Source organism: Melanerpes formicivorus, unplaced genomic scaffold (genome assembly GCF_026170545.1).
Source record: "Melanerpes formicivorus ecotype bairdi unplaced genomic scaffold, bMelFor1.0.p_v2 SCAF_10, whole genome shotgun sequence".
Lineage (NCBI taxonomy): Eukaryota > Metazoa > Chordata > Aves > Piciformes > Picidae > Melanerpes > Melanerpes formicivorus.
In genome coordinates, this window is record NW_027142362.1 from 17295514 (window position 1) to 17314707 (window position 19194).

General features: G+C 37.1%; 1 protein-coding gene across 5 annotated transcripts in view; it reads right to left on the reverse strand.

Moving 5' to 3' along the window:
* Positions 1-1182: 1182 nt before the first annotated feature.
* LRRC49 (leucine rich repeat containing 49) overlaps positions 1183-19194 on the reverse strand; it is a 47932-nt gene continuing 29920 nt past the window's right edge. For 3 of the 5 annotated variants that reach the window (XM_068143961.1, XM_068143958.1, XM_068143962.1), the window contains 7 exons: positions 17727-17810; positions 15255-15406; positions 12230-12467; positions 10744-10929; positions 6871-6980; positions 6052-6205; positions 1183-4074 (listed from right to left, as the gene is read on the reverse strand). In XM_068143961.1, coding sequence (XP_068000062.1) covers positions 3868-4074; positions 6052-6205; positions 6871-6980; positions 10744-10929; positions 12230-12467; positions 15255-15406; positions 17727-17810 — 1131 coding nt within the window. In that variant the 3' untranslated portion in view covers positions 1183-3867. The remainder of the gene's footprint in view (positions 4075-6051; positions 6206-6870; positions 6981-10743; positions 10930-12229; positions 12468-15254; positions 15407-17726; positions 17811-19194) is intronic. The other 2 variants (XM_068143960.1, XM_068143959.1) reach the window with 2 other exon arrangements.

Below are 19194 nucleotides of genomic sequence, written 5' to 3' on the forward strand. Positions count from 1 at the left end.
CATTCACTAGCCACTGGGAATACAGAGAACTTTAAGGAGATGTTACTACAATACACAGTCATTACCCTCCCATTCATTTAACTGAGTTTTTTCAAGATCCTACTTTAAAGCCTCCAATCAGTATTACGCTTCTAAAGCCTCAGAAAGTCTGGCTTTTCTCTCTATTTTCCCATGGAGAACTTCCTGTTCCTCTCGATCAATCCACCCTTCTTAAAACATTTTTTCCATTTTTTTATTGTGCTGAATCTGATTCAAAAGGGGCCCATCTGCTCCAGCTACATCATCAGAAGAGTTCTGTGCCTGCACACAGCTGCTGAGATTTTTTTCATCCCCATGCACAAGCTGGAATTGCTCCATCCACCCCCTCTGCACAGAAACGACATAAAAGGAATGATGGATCCAAAGAACTTTTGCATGATCATCTCTAGATTTATTTCTAGAAGGTAGACTCTCCTTTTCTCACATTCTGCAGGGTCTCAATTTGTTCCCTGAATAAAATGAACCATATAACTTGACAGCACAATTTTCCAATGGAAAGAAAAAACCCAACACAATCCTATCAAGCATACAAATCTTACTATAAATTCCATGAAGTGGTTCAACAAGCCTGGAGGAGTGATTGCTTCTATTAAATTCTATGAACTTCTGGAGCGGTATCTTCAGGACTTTTAATTGAGTTTAATTGACTTAGTTGAGACAACTACCTGCAAATATGTTTAGAAGCTCACAATGTAACATAAACCAAATTGGGAATGATGTTGAATAGTATGCCTGCTATTGTTAACCTTTATCACACTCTGAAAAAGGCTATGCACTGACAACTTAGATGCACTAGCGTGACCTGAATGCAAGCAGAACGTATATTCCAAAGTATCTACTACCACCTAACTCCTGGTTAGGCTATGTTCAGGACATACAAGCTTATAAAACTGTGCTTGCATCTCTGCTTTGCAAAGGGTTGTATGTAGGTGAAGTTAAAAAATAAATCTAGTTTTGAGCCACAGAAAACAGAACCATAAAACTAACTTTAAATAGCACAGTTTTCCCACATATGAACACTATCCATGGGAATCAACTGAACTTGCTAACAGCTTCTGACTTCAATTTCTGGGTAGAAGCTGGCAAGGTGGCTCCAGCAGAAGTTACTGCACTATGGAATGTGGGCTTTCTATCCATTCACAGTTGATTTTAGTGGCAGTTGCACCTCACCTCTTGATGCAGCATTAAGCAGTAGTCTTTTCTGTGCACACACTACTTCTTTATAGTATCTGTGAAGTGCAAAAGTGAAGATTTTTATTGATAATAAATATGACATTTTCACACAGTCACAGGAATTAATTTCAACTGATTAGGAGTTCTCAGTTTCACTAACAAATGTAATACACACATTTCAGCTTGTTTGGCTTTGGCAAACCTGAAAATTCCATCATTCAATATTCAAGAAACAAAAGAAATTGCAGTCTTAACATATTTTAACAGAACAAAAATAAAGCTTTGAATAAATATTTTACCAGTAATCATCCAAACAAAACCTAATATAAATTAAATTAATCAAACCAACTTGAAATAAGTTTTGGACAATTTGTCCAGCTGAGAATTAGGCTCACTAAACATTGATACATTAAGTACTACTGGTAATAATATGAAAAAGTGTTCTATAATCTCACAGATTAAACAATAATAAATCTTCATCAAATCCTGTGTGGAAAAAAAATTATCAGCTTTTGCTCACAAAAGTCAGCTACTCTTCTTGAATTTTTTATTATTCTTTTTTAACAGCAGCAGTCAAAAAGGTGACAATTGACAAGTGTTCAGTAAAAAGTAAGGCAAGCAGAGTGTAACTAGCCAGATGTCTGATCAAAGGCCTACTCAGCCAGCCATCCACAGTCCAGGAGGTTCCTCCAGTGTACTGATGATCATTTCTTCATGCATGTGGTGGACGAGCCAACTAGGGGAGGCACACTGCTGGATCTTATATTCACTAATAAAGAGGGTCTGATTGAAGCAGTGAAAGTTGAGGGCAGCCTTGGCTGCAGTGATCATAAGATGGTGGAGTTCAGGATCTTGATGTGGTAGGAACAGAATACCAAGCAGGATCACAATCCTAGACTTCAGCAGAGCAAGCTTTGGCCTTTGCAAGCAATTGCCAAGGAAAATCTCATGGGAGAAGGAACTACAAAGTAAAGGGGGGCAAGATGGTTGGTTAAAATACAAGGACTTCTTCCAAGCTCAGGATCAGAGTATCCCAACAGAGAGGAATCAAGAAAGAGAACCGGGAAACCTACGTGGTTAAATAGGGAACTGCTGAGCAAACTCAAGTGGAAGAAAAGAGTCTACAGATCACGGAAGGAGGGGCTGGCCACTTGGGAGGCATATAAGACTGTTGTCAGAAGATGTAGGGAGGCAGCTAGGAGAGCTAAGGCCTCCCTGGAATTCAACCTTGCAGGAGAACTCAAGGACAAGAGAAAACATCAAAAAAATTGCAGACATAAGTAACACTAGAGGCAATGTAGGCTCACTTCTGAGTGAGGTGGGTGCACTGGTGACAAAGGATAAAAAGAAAGCAGAGCTACTGAATCACAGAATGTTAGAACTTGGAAGAGACCTCCAGAGATCAGAGTCCAATGCCCCTGCCAAAGCAGGGTCACCTAGACTAAGTCACATGGGAATGCATCCAGGCAGGCTTTGGAAGTCTCCAGAGGAGAAAACTCCACAACCTCTCTTAACTGAAGGAAATAAACCAAAGACAAGCATAGAGTCTTACATCTGGGAAAGAACCACCCCATGGCCAGTGCATGTTTGGGACCTGTTGGACCACAGTGTAAGGGAAAGTGACCTGGGGGTCCTGCTGGACAAAAAAAAATGACCATGAGCCAGCAATATGCCCCTATGACTGAGAAGGAAAATGGCATCCTGGGCTGTATTAGGGGGGTGTGGCTAGTGGTCAAGAGCAGTTCTCCTCTATCTCTACTCTGCCCTGTGGAGGCTGCATCTGGAATATTATGTCCAGTTCTGGGCCCCTCTCAATTCAAGAAGGACAGGGAACTGCTTGAAAGAGTCCAACACAGAGCCACAAAGATGATTAAGGGACTAGAACATTTTCCTCATAAGGAAAGGCTGAGGGAGCTGGGGCTCTTAAGCTTGGAGAAAAGGAGACTGGGGGCTGACCTCCTTCATGTTTATAAATATGTGGAGATGTCAGGAGGATGGAGCTGGGCTCTTCTTGGTGACATCCAATGATAGGACAAGGGGCAATGGTTGCAAGATGGAACATTGGAGGTTCCACGTGAACATGAGGAAAAGCTTTCACTGTGAGTGTGACAGAGCTCTGGAACAGGCTGCCCAGAGAGGTTGTGGAGTCTCCTTCTCTGGAGACATTTAGAACCCGCCTGGATGCATTCCTGTGTCACCCGCTCTAGGTGATCCTGCTTTGGCAGGGGGGGTTGGAATAGATGATCTTTCAAGGTCCTTTCCAGGCCGTATCTTTCTGCGACTCTGTGAAAAGAATTTTTTTTCTTTTAAGCAAAAAAATACAGAACCATAAAACCCAACCAATGCTGTAGCACTGTACAAGCAATCACAGCAGAAAAATTAAAAAACCCCAACAACAACCCAACAATAACTTAATAAAACATGAAAATCATCAAGTTAATTCTGTGTTATCTCATCACTTCAGCCAAGGAAGCATTGTTAAACCAGTGCACAGGTGAATTTGTACTTCAAAAGTGCCAGGAGTTAATGAATATTTAAAGGCTTCCCTTTGGGGAGGGGGCAGGCAGGTATGCCAGACTGACAGTAATTGTATAAAGTTCATAAACCACCATAGAATACTGAGACCAAAAGCTTACAAGTCAACAAGCCTTGGCTCTACTGTTTTTGATCAGTGATCCGCTGTAAGCAGAGCTTCATGTAGGAATTTTTATTGCGTATTTCTATCACTGCATCTCTGACAAGCTCAATGAACATCTGAGGCCAAAGCTTCTGCAGCGACTCATTTTTCATATTGATGTCAGCTGCTTCTTTCACTAAGTTCTCGACGTATGTCTGGCAAAATGTTTTTCTTTCCTTGATTTCCTGCATGGAAGAACCATTACACATTGCATAAGACAAAGAAAGAAAAGGTTAAACAAGAGCAGACTCAAAAAAACAACCACAAAAATTTAATGAATTAAACATGGCGACTGGCAGACAAAGAGGTCATTGCACACTTTTTCCTGTTGCTTTTAAGTTGCATGGCCCAGGGTTTAAATCAAGCTTCTGGGTTTGGCCACAGATTTTTTTACTGCATTCATAATATGAGTATTCTATTCATTCATTTATCTGAAATCCACTTTTAAGTAGTCATGTAAATATCTTCTAACAGCATCATGATTTTTGCTGCCGTTTTGCATAGCACTGAAAATTTAAAGGAATTCATAAGTACCAGACTACTACTCTTCCTTCTCTCTTCCCAGCTTTGCAAGATTACAGTACAACAATTTGAAAGTACATGTTTGTCTACCTACCCTAACAAAAACTAAGCACATTGTCACACAAAAATAAGCCAGGATGCATCCTCTCTCTGATGGAGAGAGCAAGTGCATAGCTCCTAACATATACTATGTTTTATACTGAAGAAACCTGATGCATTAAGCAATATTAAGAAAAAAACTGCAGTTTGTGCAACTATTAGCTCCACATGTTAGTAACTCAAACTGTATTAATCCCTGCTTCTGCAGAGCTTCCATAAAATGCCACAATAAACTTTGAATAATAAGTTATATTGGTGCTAAATATCTAACTAGCTTGATTTATGGCACCGTTAAAAATGTTAGGTCATGCTTCAGGCCACCAAAACAGAAGTGCTCTTAAATGAGTGATCAAGTACAGAAAATACTTTCCAGCTGTTTCATATAAAGCCCAAATTATTAATCAATGACTGAGACAAAGTAAGTTTATTGTTAAAGAGGGCAATCATACTTATTATGTAAGTTTACTGCTGATGGGAAACTAGAAGCAGTCTTTTTTGTCTGTCTTACTCTTCTGACATCCTGTAATATCTGCTGCTACACCTAACACTGTAACAAAGGACAAAGTATGAACTGCTGCACTGGGAAAACAATGCATATATTTAATGGACTGTACAAATACCAAGCTTATTTTATTATAGGGCCTGTTCCATGGTAAAGGAGGAGAGGAATGCCTCACTGTTTTACTCAAAGCCCTCCAACATTTAAAGAGCTTCTATCATGGTTTTCAAAACTTAATTTGATCTCTTCACACATGCAGTCCCTGTCTTGTCTTTATGCTATGGATCTCAGATAACAAAACCACAATGTAACAACTGAATTCAACATTTACTAAACTCAGTTTCTTGCATTAGGAGATTTATATAATTTCCACACGATCAAAAAGCAAAACAATGGAACAAATGTGGGAAGTGCGATGCATGCAGCTAGAACTCATGACAATTGTTCAGAAAGGAGATTGTGGTTGAAAGAAGCATGTTCTTCCTTGGGAACAATTTCCTTCTGCCCAAGCCAAAAAGTTAGCAGATCAGAAACACAAACAAAAACAAGCATGACTGATGCACTTGTCTCAAACAAGCCAGCCTGCATTTTTCTCAATAATTAAACTGAAAACATTTTCTGTATATTTGTATTTCTGTAGCTCTAAAACCTAGAAAACATCTCTTTACTACTGCAGCCTGCACTATGTCAGCTCATGTCTGGAAGTGTTGTTCATCAAAAATTTTAGGATATACTTTCCATTATTTTACTAATGCAGGTACATTTCATTACAAACGTAAGGCTTGTAGATGAGAACGTATTTCTGAGCCTGTGGTATTGTTCAGGCACCACTTCACTGAAGACAGAAACTGGCTATTACCCTGCACTCTGGCAAACATCAGGTAGATGAAATGCTCAATCATAGACGTAAATACAGTAAACAGTGAGATTTTAAAACTGTTCTCAACAGCACAACTGAAACTTGGTATATAGACAAATTCCATGGCTAGTAGTCTAAGGTTATATAATATAGGATGAAAGTATTTTGTAATGATACACTTACCTCAAGCTTTTCCATATGGAAGTCCTTCGTTGTGTAATTCAACACTGCTCGATTTGTGCTTTCCCCTCCATTTCTTCTGTTATCACTACTTTCCTCACTACCAGTCCCAGATTTCTTTCCTTTTCCCTCCTGCAAATAATGGAATTGCTTCCTTCTGTGAAAAGAGATTTACAGTTTGAACATTTTTTTAAGTGCAGATGTTTCTAGTCATAGTGAGGTTTTTTCTTTTCTCCTTTTTAACATGTACTTTATCAGCTTTCAAGTTTACTCTGTCCTCAAGTTACCCAAAATACATATGACTCTAGATAGCCCTCCGTTAATTTGCTTCGGTAGAACTGACACTTTGACATGTACCATAGAACATCTCCTAAACAGAAAGCCTTGTAGCTTACATTATCTTTTAGTGTGTACCTAAACTAAAACCAGGGGGGGCTAAGCACCTTTTCTCTTCCAGCGCCAACTCTTAAACCTGTTAACTGTTCCAATCACTCACAATAAAACACCCACTAATAATATTCAGTTTTCATCATCAAAGTTCATAAATCATCACCAATACCAGTACAGTTGGAGAATTAAACAAGCAGTACATTTGTATCTTTTAATCTTACTCAGAAGACTTCATACAGCTTTGGGGAAAAGCACTGGCTATATGAATCAAGAAATATTTCTGCAACAAGCAGAGAACCTATCTTCTGTAAGATGTTACTTGCAAGGATTATTTTTTCCACTCTTCACATAAAGAGGTTTCAGCACAACAGTGTGCAAAAAACCTTAAAAGTATGTTTGCAACTAATTCCAGTTCTAGTCCTTGCATGTTACCTAGATTCTCCAAACAGTGACAGCATGCGGTAATGTGGCAGCTCAGAAGATGCTACGTATGCCAGAACGCCAAAGAGCCTTTCAGCCATTACAACATCATTCTCAGTAACCTGCGAAGGAATGGAGAACAGCAGAGCGGGGAAGAGGAAGGAAAAAAAAAGAGTTTCAAAATAGGCACTTCCAGATTTTGTTACATATGTACACTGAGAATTAACCACAATTTGAACACTGCATACAGATCTGTTTCAGGCATATCTTCCAAATCTATGTTTGCTTTTACTGGCACTTTAAAAGAAGCAAAATGAGGTACTGGTGTTTGTTTTATTTCCTGTATTTCTGGAAACTTTAATGTATACACACTACCCTGCACTTCAGGATAATCTCCATGAAATGAGTAATTTTGGAACAAAGTCTTAAATGGAGAATCTGAAGGCCAGGCATTATTAATTCTGCTCCATACTGCATGCATTTGCAGAAGGTCTACTGGAAAATTTCTGATCAAATTATGCTGGAGAAAGAGTCTGGGCACCCACATGTGAAAAGATAAGTTACAGTCTCTCTTATTTTGGTAGTATCTTAGACAATCCTTTACAAAAAGAGAGCCATTGGAGGCTGGGAAGAAGAAAAGAAAACAGTATTTTCTCTGCATTCACCACCACCCCAAAATAAGCATTCCTCCATTATAACTTCTTTAAGTTTTATCCAGATTCATCTCAACATGAAGTTCAAGATGACTCAAAAAAAATTTTCAATGGTTGAAAAATTTCCAAAATTAGTTTTTACACATTTCAATTCTGTAAAAAGAAGGTGGAAGGGGTTTATTTTGGTGGTGGTGGTGGTTGGTTTTTTACCTTGTAACCTCAGGAGAGGAAGGCCCATGTTTCTCCTGCCCTGATGACCAGACTACAAACTGACTTCAACTGCCAAAATTTCTTGGCACAGTTTCTAGACTCGTGGCTTTCCAGTGAGTGCAGAAGAAATCTTTATGATAACCTAAATCTGATCTGGCTAACTAAGGATAATGAGACTCACTCAGTGACTTCTTAACTTCTGAATCAAATTTAATTTCCACTTCATCTTATATTTTTTAATATCAGCCCATTAAAAAATAAACTGAAATACTCACAACAGTTACTAAGTACTTCCAGAAAAATTCTGTGCTCTCTATTATTCAAATCTGTAAGACTATACAATCTACCCTTGCTTAAAATATACTGCAAAAGCATTATGTGGGGAAAAACAGAGAAACATAGATCAGGAAATATTAGAGGTACAGTTAACTCCATTTTCACAGTGTTCAGACTTGCTCATTTTCACTTAAAATTAAATAAGTCTTATTCAGTAGCCTAGGAGTAGATGACCTCCCTAAACAATCTGTCAACAAAAGCAATGACTAAAACAAAGCACAGAAGGCAGCTAGGGAAACAAAGACCATCACAGGCAGAAATGTCTGCTGGAGAAATAAGTGATTTTAATTTATTTATTTATGTTAAGAGAAGCATAAGGACCAGGTCAACAGAGACAGCACTGCTTAATACACTCTGTAGCTCACAGAAATTCATGTTCTCTTACTGCAGTACATTGCTTGCTCCATTAATCACAAAAAGATTATAACGGTAATATCACAGAGATGTTAAATCGATAATGTCTGCTGCTTACCAAGCACAGCAACCAGGCATCAGTTCAGTACATGCGAAGCATCTGTTACATGGTATGCCATACCATTTGGTGTAAAACACTGTGTAGTTTGGGAACTTCAAACCTTGACAACTGTTAATTAACCTGAGATTACCATCACTACAAAAAGCTTCAACTAGTGCATCTCAACAAAAACAACTCACTTCATCACAACTATTAAGTGTAACAGTTTGATAAAGGAGCAAAACCACTGTTACGGGGAGAGAGACAGCTCCTAGCCTGAAACATAAGTGGCATAGAATGGGGAGGTTGGGAAGAAAAAACAAAACAACTACACAAACACCCTCTTCTTTTTTCTTTCTTTTTTTTTTTTTTAAATAGTATAGAAGTGCTAGAGTTAGGCAATTTAGTTAGTTAATTCAGTTAGTGTATTTTGCTGTTACCCCCCAACTAGACACACCTCAGCCTCGGGGTTTGTATTCTCTACGTCAAAATGAGATTTTCTTCTACTGCTCTTTAAAGAAAGGGAAATGTACATCTGCAAAGCTGGATAGCATGACTTCTGCTGTAGAGTAATGAAAAACCAGCTTGGCTATGACACTTTTCAAATGATTAATGGCACTAGGAAAAAATTCTGCTTGCACATATTTATATAATGTGCTCTGGCTGAAAAAGTTTATTGACTTGATATGTGTCCTACATAAAAAGAACACCATGCTACACTTAAATCCATTCAGTAAATTCATCCCCAAGTGCTAATAACTGCAGAGTTTGCCTTCAAAAGCTGAATTTTCTTATCTTGAGACTGTAATAAAAAATATGCCTTTTTTTTTTTTTTTCACTCCATGAAGACCAAATAGGTAAGATTTGTCTTCTATTTTCTTTTGATCTGAATCACTACTGCTTGTTTTGAAGATACAATGCAATAAAGAAGGCCAACAATTTTAAACCCATATTTAAGTTCTGCCTTTGTAAATCAACTTTGATGGGCATTTTTTGGAAGTTACTAAATTCAAGGCTATTTTGAAGTTCTTGTGGGATGACTATCACTTCCCCCACCCCCACCCCCAAGATCATGTGTCCTATTTAGATTCATCTTTTCCCCATTCTTTCTCTGACAATTCATCTAGGCAAGTTCTTTAACTCACTCACACATTAGTTATAAAGAAGAGCAGGTTTTAAAGAACTAAAACTAAATCAACCACAACACTCATATGATGGCTGTATCAGATAACACGCAAAATAGCTAATCCAAAACATATGACAGTGATCAAATTCAAATACCAGATTTAAACACTAAAGCTATGCATTACTTTTGCCATTAACTTCCATACACCACTAAAATTTATTTCACATTCGAAATTGAATGCACATTTAAATTTGGTGTTGCATCATAACTATTCTCACTCCCTTTATGACAGAAGCCTAAGTACAAAACACCCATTTTATGCTTGAATAAATTTAGTTTCAATTGATGCAAAGGGAAATACAAAGTACAAAGAATAGCAATATTAGTGCCCTTAGCTCTCTATTTAAACAGAGACAAACACTCAAAAACCAAAACAAGCCACACACTAATGATCTTGTATATTGCAAACATGAAAACAAACAAAAAACCCCCAGAAACCAAATAAACAACCCCCCAAAAATGTCGTTCAGATTTTTTTCCCATGACAGGCTTAAAGAAAACCTGATTTTAGTTACCTCTTGTCAGACTTGAAAATATAAATAATCACACACTACAAACTACTCTATCAAATGCACATTTTTGCACAAGTATTCAGTGTCAGCTCTGCAATTGTTTTGCACAGAATAAAAAAAGTGCTTCTTAAAACCAAGTAAAATCATGAAGTTTTTTAATTTATTTTGTGGTGGGTTGGGTGGATGTCTTTTTTTTTTTTAAGAAACACAGAAATAGTAATTTTTAAAAGATAAATCCCAAACACGGAGATACACCTTTGGATTGTCATTTGCAATTGCAAACATCTGAGACAATACAACATTTTCATGGCAACTAAGAATCTTGCCAACTTTGCTAACTGTAAAACACAGCGCAGTTGGACTTAACAAGCGCAAAGCACAAGAAGTTACATGAAATCTGCTTACATTTTTTTCTCCTCTAATACTGAAAGGGCACTGACAGGGTTCTGCTCATTTTATTAGCAATTGTTTCTAAAAAACAATGTCAGTTTATCTTGTAAGACCAATAGTAAGAAGGCAGCAATGCTGTCCTACCTTTACTCCGTTTATCTTCTGTAGATTAAAATGGTTCAGCCTAAACAGAACATAGTATTTCCACAAAGTAAAGTTGACAACCGGATTTCCCTCAGGATCAACTGTCAGCTGTTCAAGGCGATGCATCTGGGCCAATGCACTGAATTGCCTCAGCGCCACAAGATTTGTCTCCTTAAACTTCAGGTGCTTGGAAAAAAACCCAAAAACAAACACAAAACAACACCTAGGTCAATCACAATAAATTAAATAAACAGTGATCATTATTCTGTGCCACTTGATTTTCAAAGTAAAATAAACAGTCCTTAGGTCTGAGGAAACAACTGAGCTCATTTCATCTGAGGTCTTTGTGGCAAAACACACGCACGTATCAAGCAATACATGTATTACAGATATTTAGAAATGTCAACATTACAGGCCCTTAAGCAATTCATAAACCCTTTAGCAGAAGCATTAGTATTTTCAATGTTACAAAAAGCAGTGGTATTACTGCAGCAATGCTTATTTCAATTCTGCAACTAAAGCAATTTGCAACACCTGTACAGAGAAATATGTACAATAAATTAAGTATTCAGCTTTTCTGGCTATAACAGGCTATCATTAAGTCATGCTCTGCTGTTTCTTCGAACCATACCCTACACTAGTGCCCCCATGACCAGGGTATATTTAGCTACACAGTAGCATTATTTAGGGATGGGAAATAAACTGATGGTGAAGATAAACTTCGTTTAAATTCTGCTATCCCCCACAAATTCCACCAACCCCCCCACCCCCCTACCCCCTTCATGAAACAATTGCTAATAAACAATAAACAAAGTAAAGGCCCGCTTAAGTCTGTCTCAATAAACCATTAAGTTCTGTTATACTCAAAACTTTAAAAAGAAGCAGGGAGCACAAGAGGCAAATCATCCAAGTAACAAGTTGCTTTATGCATGTTACCACTGTTTGCCTCACAAGGACAGATTTCAAAGTCCAACAACAAAAAAAGCAGCACTAAAGGATGTCTCATTTACATTGTTTCACTTCTTCATTAACTGAGGAATTCCAAACACTGCACTAATTTAGCTAGCCATTACCTTTGAATCTCATCTCTCTTTTTATCCTACCAGCTATTTCATCTCTGAACCCACAACATAAATGAACGTTTCCTGATACCATAGATGCATAACAATATTGTAGAACAGCAACACTGGCTTTAGACTTCACTTCTGTAACTTAAAAATATCTGCTAGGTCATAAGAATTAAGAGAAATAGTAATAAGTCTGAAAACAAAGCACCATCCTGTGTGAGAATCTATTTTTAATTCTTGATTTTTAAGAACTACCAAGGTTACAGTTAGCATTATAGGATAAGATCAAGCAAACATATAAATCACAAACATGTCTATCTACATGAAAGCACCCAAGGGTGCCTATGACAAATAGAGGTTCTGTTCAGGAGTACATATCCCATAGCTGTTCACACAGCTGAAATCTGAGGCATTCTTACCACAGAATTAGGAAATTTCATCTTCAGCTTTGTTAACACTTGAACAATTTCATCAAATTCTATGAACATAAAGGAGACTGTGACAATGATTCCAGCTGTTTGAATGCTCCAGTTGCGATCCAGGCACTCCAGCGCTCCGGCACCATATAAGCAAAGGGTGTCTCCTTCCACTTCCACTAAATGAGACTCAAGAACAGATAAGCCTTGTACTGCACTGCTCAATATTGTATCAAGAGATCTGTACAGAAAATAGGAAAGCAATGATAGAACTGAAATTGTCAGATTGAATGATAGCTCTTTCATTTATCAGAACACAACTGTCAAGTAGGATTGCCTTTCTCAGCATTCATTCATTCACAGTATCCAATCTGGTTCAAAAACATCAAATGGGAGGCAAAATTCTCTTTCCATCAAGCAGCACTGTAAGTGTTCTACTTTGGCAGAAAAGCTCTGGGTCCATTTGAGTTAGATGTGGGTACACTATTTCTTTAATTAATAAATTAAAAAATCATTCATATGTAATAAGCTGCTTTGAAGTTTGAACTCAGAATGCTAACTTCACATATTTTCTGTTGATTTAGATATCTATAAACAACTTAATGTACTTATTCAGGCAAAGTCACCTTCACATTCTGCTCACTATAGAAAATGAAGTTATGGAGCAACTGTTTTACAAGACTAATTAAAATCAGCCCAGGGTAATATTAGACACAGTACTGAACTGTTGTTTTTATTCTTCAGGAGTATCACTCCTTCCTCAAGCCCATATGTCACATTACCTGATCAGTATACAATTATTCATTATCCTGCTTAGAGATTAGAATAATTTCATAGTTTATTATCCTTGTTTAATCCATAATTAATTGACATGAATAAATATTTTTTTACAATAATATGAACTTCCCAATTTACATGAGCAATTTTTAAATCAAGCAATAAATCCAGGTATTCTCAACTCTCATCTCTATCTTACTTCCAACATGATACACTCAGTTGACCAGACCTGAGGTGCACAGAGAATTCAAAATGAGCAGGAATCACAGGTTTAAAAAGTTGCATAATGACTGTTACTAGTTCAGTCTTTACTACCAGCCTAGTAACTTTAACGTGTTTTGCTTGACTACTAGTGATCACTTGATTGATGTTTTCTTAACAAAAATCAACCAGAACTCCAAGATTTCACTCTTGACTTCTTGAGAGTCCATCACTTGATCTGTGAAGCTGTAACTACTTAGCTATGCTGAATTTCACCTGTCACTTTATCACTTAGTCACTCAGCCATCTTGAAAATATCTTCTGAAATTTTTCAGTATTGTAAGACATAGTAATACATCATTCATTTTAATTTTGACATGGCTAGCAATATGACTTCAGGCCAAAAAATGGGAGTGTCATTTTCATTTACAGCTCTCCCAATTCTAACACACATTGCCACATCTTTATTAATTTGTTTGAACTAATACAAATTGGTGATAAAGATCACTATCACATTTTCATTTCTCTAATCAATCATGAAAGAGAAACATTCCAAACCTAAGGCTCCAATTCAGAGAACTAAATACATTGTAATTTGCCTAAGAAAATTAGAATATATGCAAATAAAGCACATTGTTTACTTCATTAACATCTCAGAAGGGCTGAAATTGGATATTTCCTTGAAGTAATCCTTTAGACTTATACAACATATTCTATAAATCTTAATCTATTAAAGACTTTCACAAGATCATGAAAACAGATTTTATGCAGTTTATTTTATTACCATAGATGTGACAAAAGAATCCTAACATTCATGATCTGGAAACTACAAGGAATAAACCAACTTTAATCACTGTACCCAGAAGAGGCAGAGCTAGCATCACAGCAAGATCTTTTCCACAACTCCATAGAAAAAGTCTTAATGTGTTACCTAAAAGCATTGATTTCTCAAGCCATGAGAGCAATGCTAACTAAAACTACCACAGTTACATTGACATAGTTGTGGGGATGATTACTAACATTGAATTAAAACGTAAAGAAACCAAGGTGGCAAAAAGCAGTGGCTAAATGTATGTTTAGGGGAAAGCTTTGGAAATACAAGAACAGAAAAGCAATTGAAAAATGCTACCAAAAAAAGAATGTTTCAGAAAATACAGCACTTTCCTGGAGATAAAAAACATGTCTAGCCAATACTAGACTCTAAGTTCTGTTTATAGGAGGCAAAGATTTCCTGCCCATACCTGACATTTCCAGTGTTGATTAGGCACAGCAGGAAGCTGTACTTGCCATTGAATTTGTGCAGACTATTCTTTCAGGCTTCTCCCCGAACTAGCCAAGTTAAAAGTGTGCTAGTTTGGTTTTAGCCAATCCAAGACACACATTCTTCATTAAGTTCTGCATTTGGGTTTTAAATTACACAGAAAGCCAGATGGCCACCTTTTAAATGCAAATAACCTAGCCAACAAGTGTATCACAGAAATAATACAACTATATTTAAAACCAATGATACAAAAGTCATCTTAGGAAAATTGGTATTTTCAGATTTTAAGTCAAACAACTGCTACTGCATGGGTATGAAAGTAGTCTAATAAGAGATGCTGCTGTTCAAACTAAGAATGTAAATTCACCACTCAGTTTATGAAGCCTCTTGATAATATAAAGAGGTCACCAACATTTGTACTGCTCAAACATCCCTTTTTTGTTCAGTTCAACTGAAGGCAACAATCTAAGACAACAAGGAAATTAATAGCCTTAAGAAGCTTCAAGAAATCACAATTAACATTTTTTTGCAAACATTAACTCCTCCATTATTTAGCAAACCACACAATAATTTAGCTTGCTTCTTCAGTCAGTTTCTGTTGTATTACTTATTTAAGAGGTATTACTTATTTAATATATATTACTTATTGCTAATGGTCAACAAGTTTATTCATGAAGAAAAGCATCTTTTCAGAACGGATTTGGATATATTAGTTCTGATAATGAAATACAGTGACAAGAACCCAGAGTATAAGACGTGAACAAGAAGTAGCATTTCCCAACACACTACCTGCTTTCTTCAGGAAATACATATGCAGCACTGCCATTGATCTGACAAGGCTCATTATCTTTATCTTGGTTCAAAGATGCCACAAGAGCTATTTGGTTCTGCTGTATCTCCCACTGGCGAGCAATGTTACAAATGGTCAGTCGTTTCTTCTCCTGAAACAAGATATAAAAATTAGAAGTTATGACAGGCCAGTGTCAACATAATTGCTTGTTGTGAAAGACATATGCTGCTTAAATTATTTTAAATGTTTTAAGTTGAAGAAATTATAGTACTGGCTGGCAGTTATACATTAAAATCAATTAATCATTATAGGGTTATTTTGCCACAAACAATCCCCTCACAAAATCTGCAACAATAGAAAGTAGATTCAAAACCCAACCAAACAAAAAAACCACCAAACCAACCAAAAAACAACCAACCAACCAAATAATTCTTTCAGAAGTTTTGGATTTAAGTTAAACTATTTGGTTGGATAACCCCAAGTCTTATTTTGATTGTCTAGAACCGCTTATAATGCGCCCCAAACCAGGTTAGACTGCTTGTGCTTCACATGGTTAGAGACCCTACTACGAAAGCAAAGGCAGTTACACAATTGCTTTGAGTCTGTGTGGGGAGGGAAAAAAGTTATCTCCTGAAAAAAATAAAATTTATAAAAGCAAAATGAAAATACTTTTGTGATAGACACAAGGACACAAGAACTACAACAGATCCAAGTTAAAATAATTTCAGTATGTATATTACACAACACATTCTTGTCAATAAGCCAGTATTTCAAGTGTTTTAAGTCTAGTCATGCAAACCATGTCAATCTATTTGAAATTCAGTGTACCCAAAGAATTACTATGTTACCTACCCTGTACTCTGCTGTGGTCAGGCTGCACCTTGAGTACTGTGTCCAGTTCTGGGCCCCTCAGTTTAAGAAGGACATTGAAACACTTGAACGTGTCCAGAGAAGGGCAACAAGGCTGGTGAGAGGCCTTGAGCACAAGCCCTATGAGGAGAGGCTGAGGGAGCTGGGATTGTTTAGCCTGGAAAAGAGGAGGCTCAGGGGTGACCTCATTACCCTCTACAGCTACCTGAAAGGTGGTTGTGGTCAGGAAGGGGTTGGTCTCTTCTCCCAGGCAACCAGCACCAGAACAAGAGGACACAGTCTCAAGCTGCGCCAGGGGAGGTTTAGACTCGAGGTGAGGAGGAAGTTCTTCACCGAGCGAGTCATTCGTCATTGGAATGGGTTGCCCAGGGAGGTGGTTGAGTCACCATCCCTGGAGGCGTTCAAGAGGAGATTGGATGTGGCACTTGGTGCCATGGTCTAGTCATGTGGTCTGTGTTGATAGGTTGGACTCAATGATCCTCGAGGTCCTTTCCAACCTAAGTTATACTGTGATAGTTAGAGAACACCAAGCACCCAACATTCAGACTTCAGTGATGACTGGGCTCCATGTCACAGGAGGCAAAGAAAGTTGAAACAGCCAGCATTTTCTTCCAATCACATTGAGAAAATTCTGTTTGTTCTGGAGGGCAACAGTCTCCTCAACCTCAACTACTATGCAGCTTCACTACGTTGTTAGCCCTTGTTTATAGACTCATGGATTGCTACCAAGCTTTAAAACCTTCCAAAACTTCATTTTACAAAAAGCAAACTTTGCAAGCACGAAGATTCTGTGAGCAATAACTATTTCTTGTTCCAGTAAATATTAAATTCAGCTTCTGTTGGAAAGGAATTACATTCTCTGTATGTTTCAAAATACATCTTGTATTTTCCCAGAGGGCTGAGTTTTAAGCAATTTTAAAAATCAGATGGAAAAAGTGACACGAAGAGACTCCACTGTTAGGATAGACAAGTATCAGTAAGGAAAAAAGAGGACATGACATTACTGAAATTAACTTCTTGGATACAGTGAAGGCAGGAAAACAGCAAAAAATATTAGGATGGTGTAATGGGTTAATGCAAGGATTAACCTGTCTGCTCTCCAACACAGAAGTGAGGGAAAAGTAACACACAAAAACTTGGGGTTGCGATAAAGATATAAGGTAAGAGTTTACCGAATAAATGTGATAACATCAATTCACAATTACCTTAGCTAATAGTCTAATTAATCTAGTAATACAATACAGGATTACCTCAGTTTAGCCTATTTGCAAAAGAAGTGCAGCAAAACATGGGGGGGAAAAAAACAGCATAAAAGAATGCCAGCAGCTACCCTATTCCCACTTGCCTCGCTGCCATCCCTGTGGAAAAAGAATCAACACCCAAAACCCAACCCTGGAACCCAGAAGCAGCAACAGGAAGAGGAAGACTCCCATGTTACAATCTGAACTTCAAGCCGCATACTACTTTGCTCCAGTCAGCACTTTTGAAGCTGGCATGTGGAAGGATGGTATGAATAGCAGCAGACTAAAACTCAGCCTATGAGATGGAGATTATAGCTGTGAACTGGTTTATGGTAAGCTTGGAACAGCTTTAGAAGATACCTTAAGCAAGGCCTGCTTATGGCTTTCACGCTTCCTTTCTTCCTCTTTCCTTGCTGCAACAGATGCCATACGCCTTTCTTCTTCCTGGATACAAAAAAGAACGAACAAACGTCATAAAAGAAGAAATTAATCAGGTTCTGGAAAGTATTTCTGAGATATTACTAATACATTTTAATGATGATATTTGAAATGCAAATTTTAAAGGAATTTTAGGGTTTATAACATTTCAGTGTTTTAAAATACTATTTAAAACAATAAAAATAGTCATTATAAATAAATCAAGAAATACAGAATAAATAGATATCTACTCAGGTGCAAATACTGAAGATAAAGCTATCTAAAACTAGTACTTGTACAGGTCTTTGGACAGTGGAAAAAAAAGAACATTTTAAAATATAACAGAGCATTGTGTCTTTGTAGCATGTTTTTGCAATTTTGTAAGGAAAGAGTAGTTGAGCTGAATTCTATTTGTGCTCAAATCAATCTAAGATTTATTATGAGATGTTTACAGGGTTGGTTTTTTTTTCCTCCCCCCTCAAATCAGCAAAAGTACTTGGGAAGAGTATCTACAAAGTTAACTATAGTATATTAACATTATTTCTCAGTATTATTAACTATTCAAGAAGAAGTTTCAAGAAAGCCATTGATCCCTAAATAATAATAGTCACATAAGTGAGGATGCTTAAATTTTTCTGGTACAGCAGTTTAATGGTGCAATGCATCCAATACTAGGATGTATGTGAGAAGTCTAAACATTCTCACAGCACAGTATTTTTAGAACATATATTTTCCAAGTAACAACAGAAATGTTCTTTATGAAGTGAAAAGAGTAGAATCCTTCCAGCAGAAATATTTGGGAAGTCTACTTCAACTTATTTTGATTTACTTCACATACCATGTAGCTGTTTCTCTTGAAGTGCCTTACCAGAATATACAGAAAATGTTTTGATTTCCCTCAAAATAGAAAGCTCCTATCCTAACCTTTTCACTTTCTCTTTCCAAAAAGTTTCACAGTAAGAAAATTAATAAATAACAATTGACAGAAGACATCAACCATGAAGACATATAGACATGTCAGAGTTGCTATGTAAATAAAACATACGGTGTTCAGAGCATTGAAAGAGCCCCTAAGCACATGGCTGAATGCTTACTAGAAGATAGCATTGCTCACTCAGCATTGCTCTTACATTTAAAAGAAAATAATTTCCTTAACATAAGAAGTTAGGTTCACATAGCATTATCTGTAAACAGACCCCTGAAACTCACTAACATACCATGTATTTTGACATCAATACAAAAGGGGACTAAACAACAAACTTCCTAAGTGGTCCTCCATGATTTTAACCTGACATGTATATATTAAGCAGGAGGAATACCTTAATGCAGAGTAAGGCTTTGGACACAGTAAACTTTCATAACAGAACTGTATGCAAGAATTTCCCTGGAACACTAATTAGAAAGTCTAATT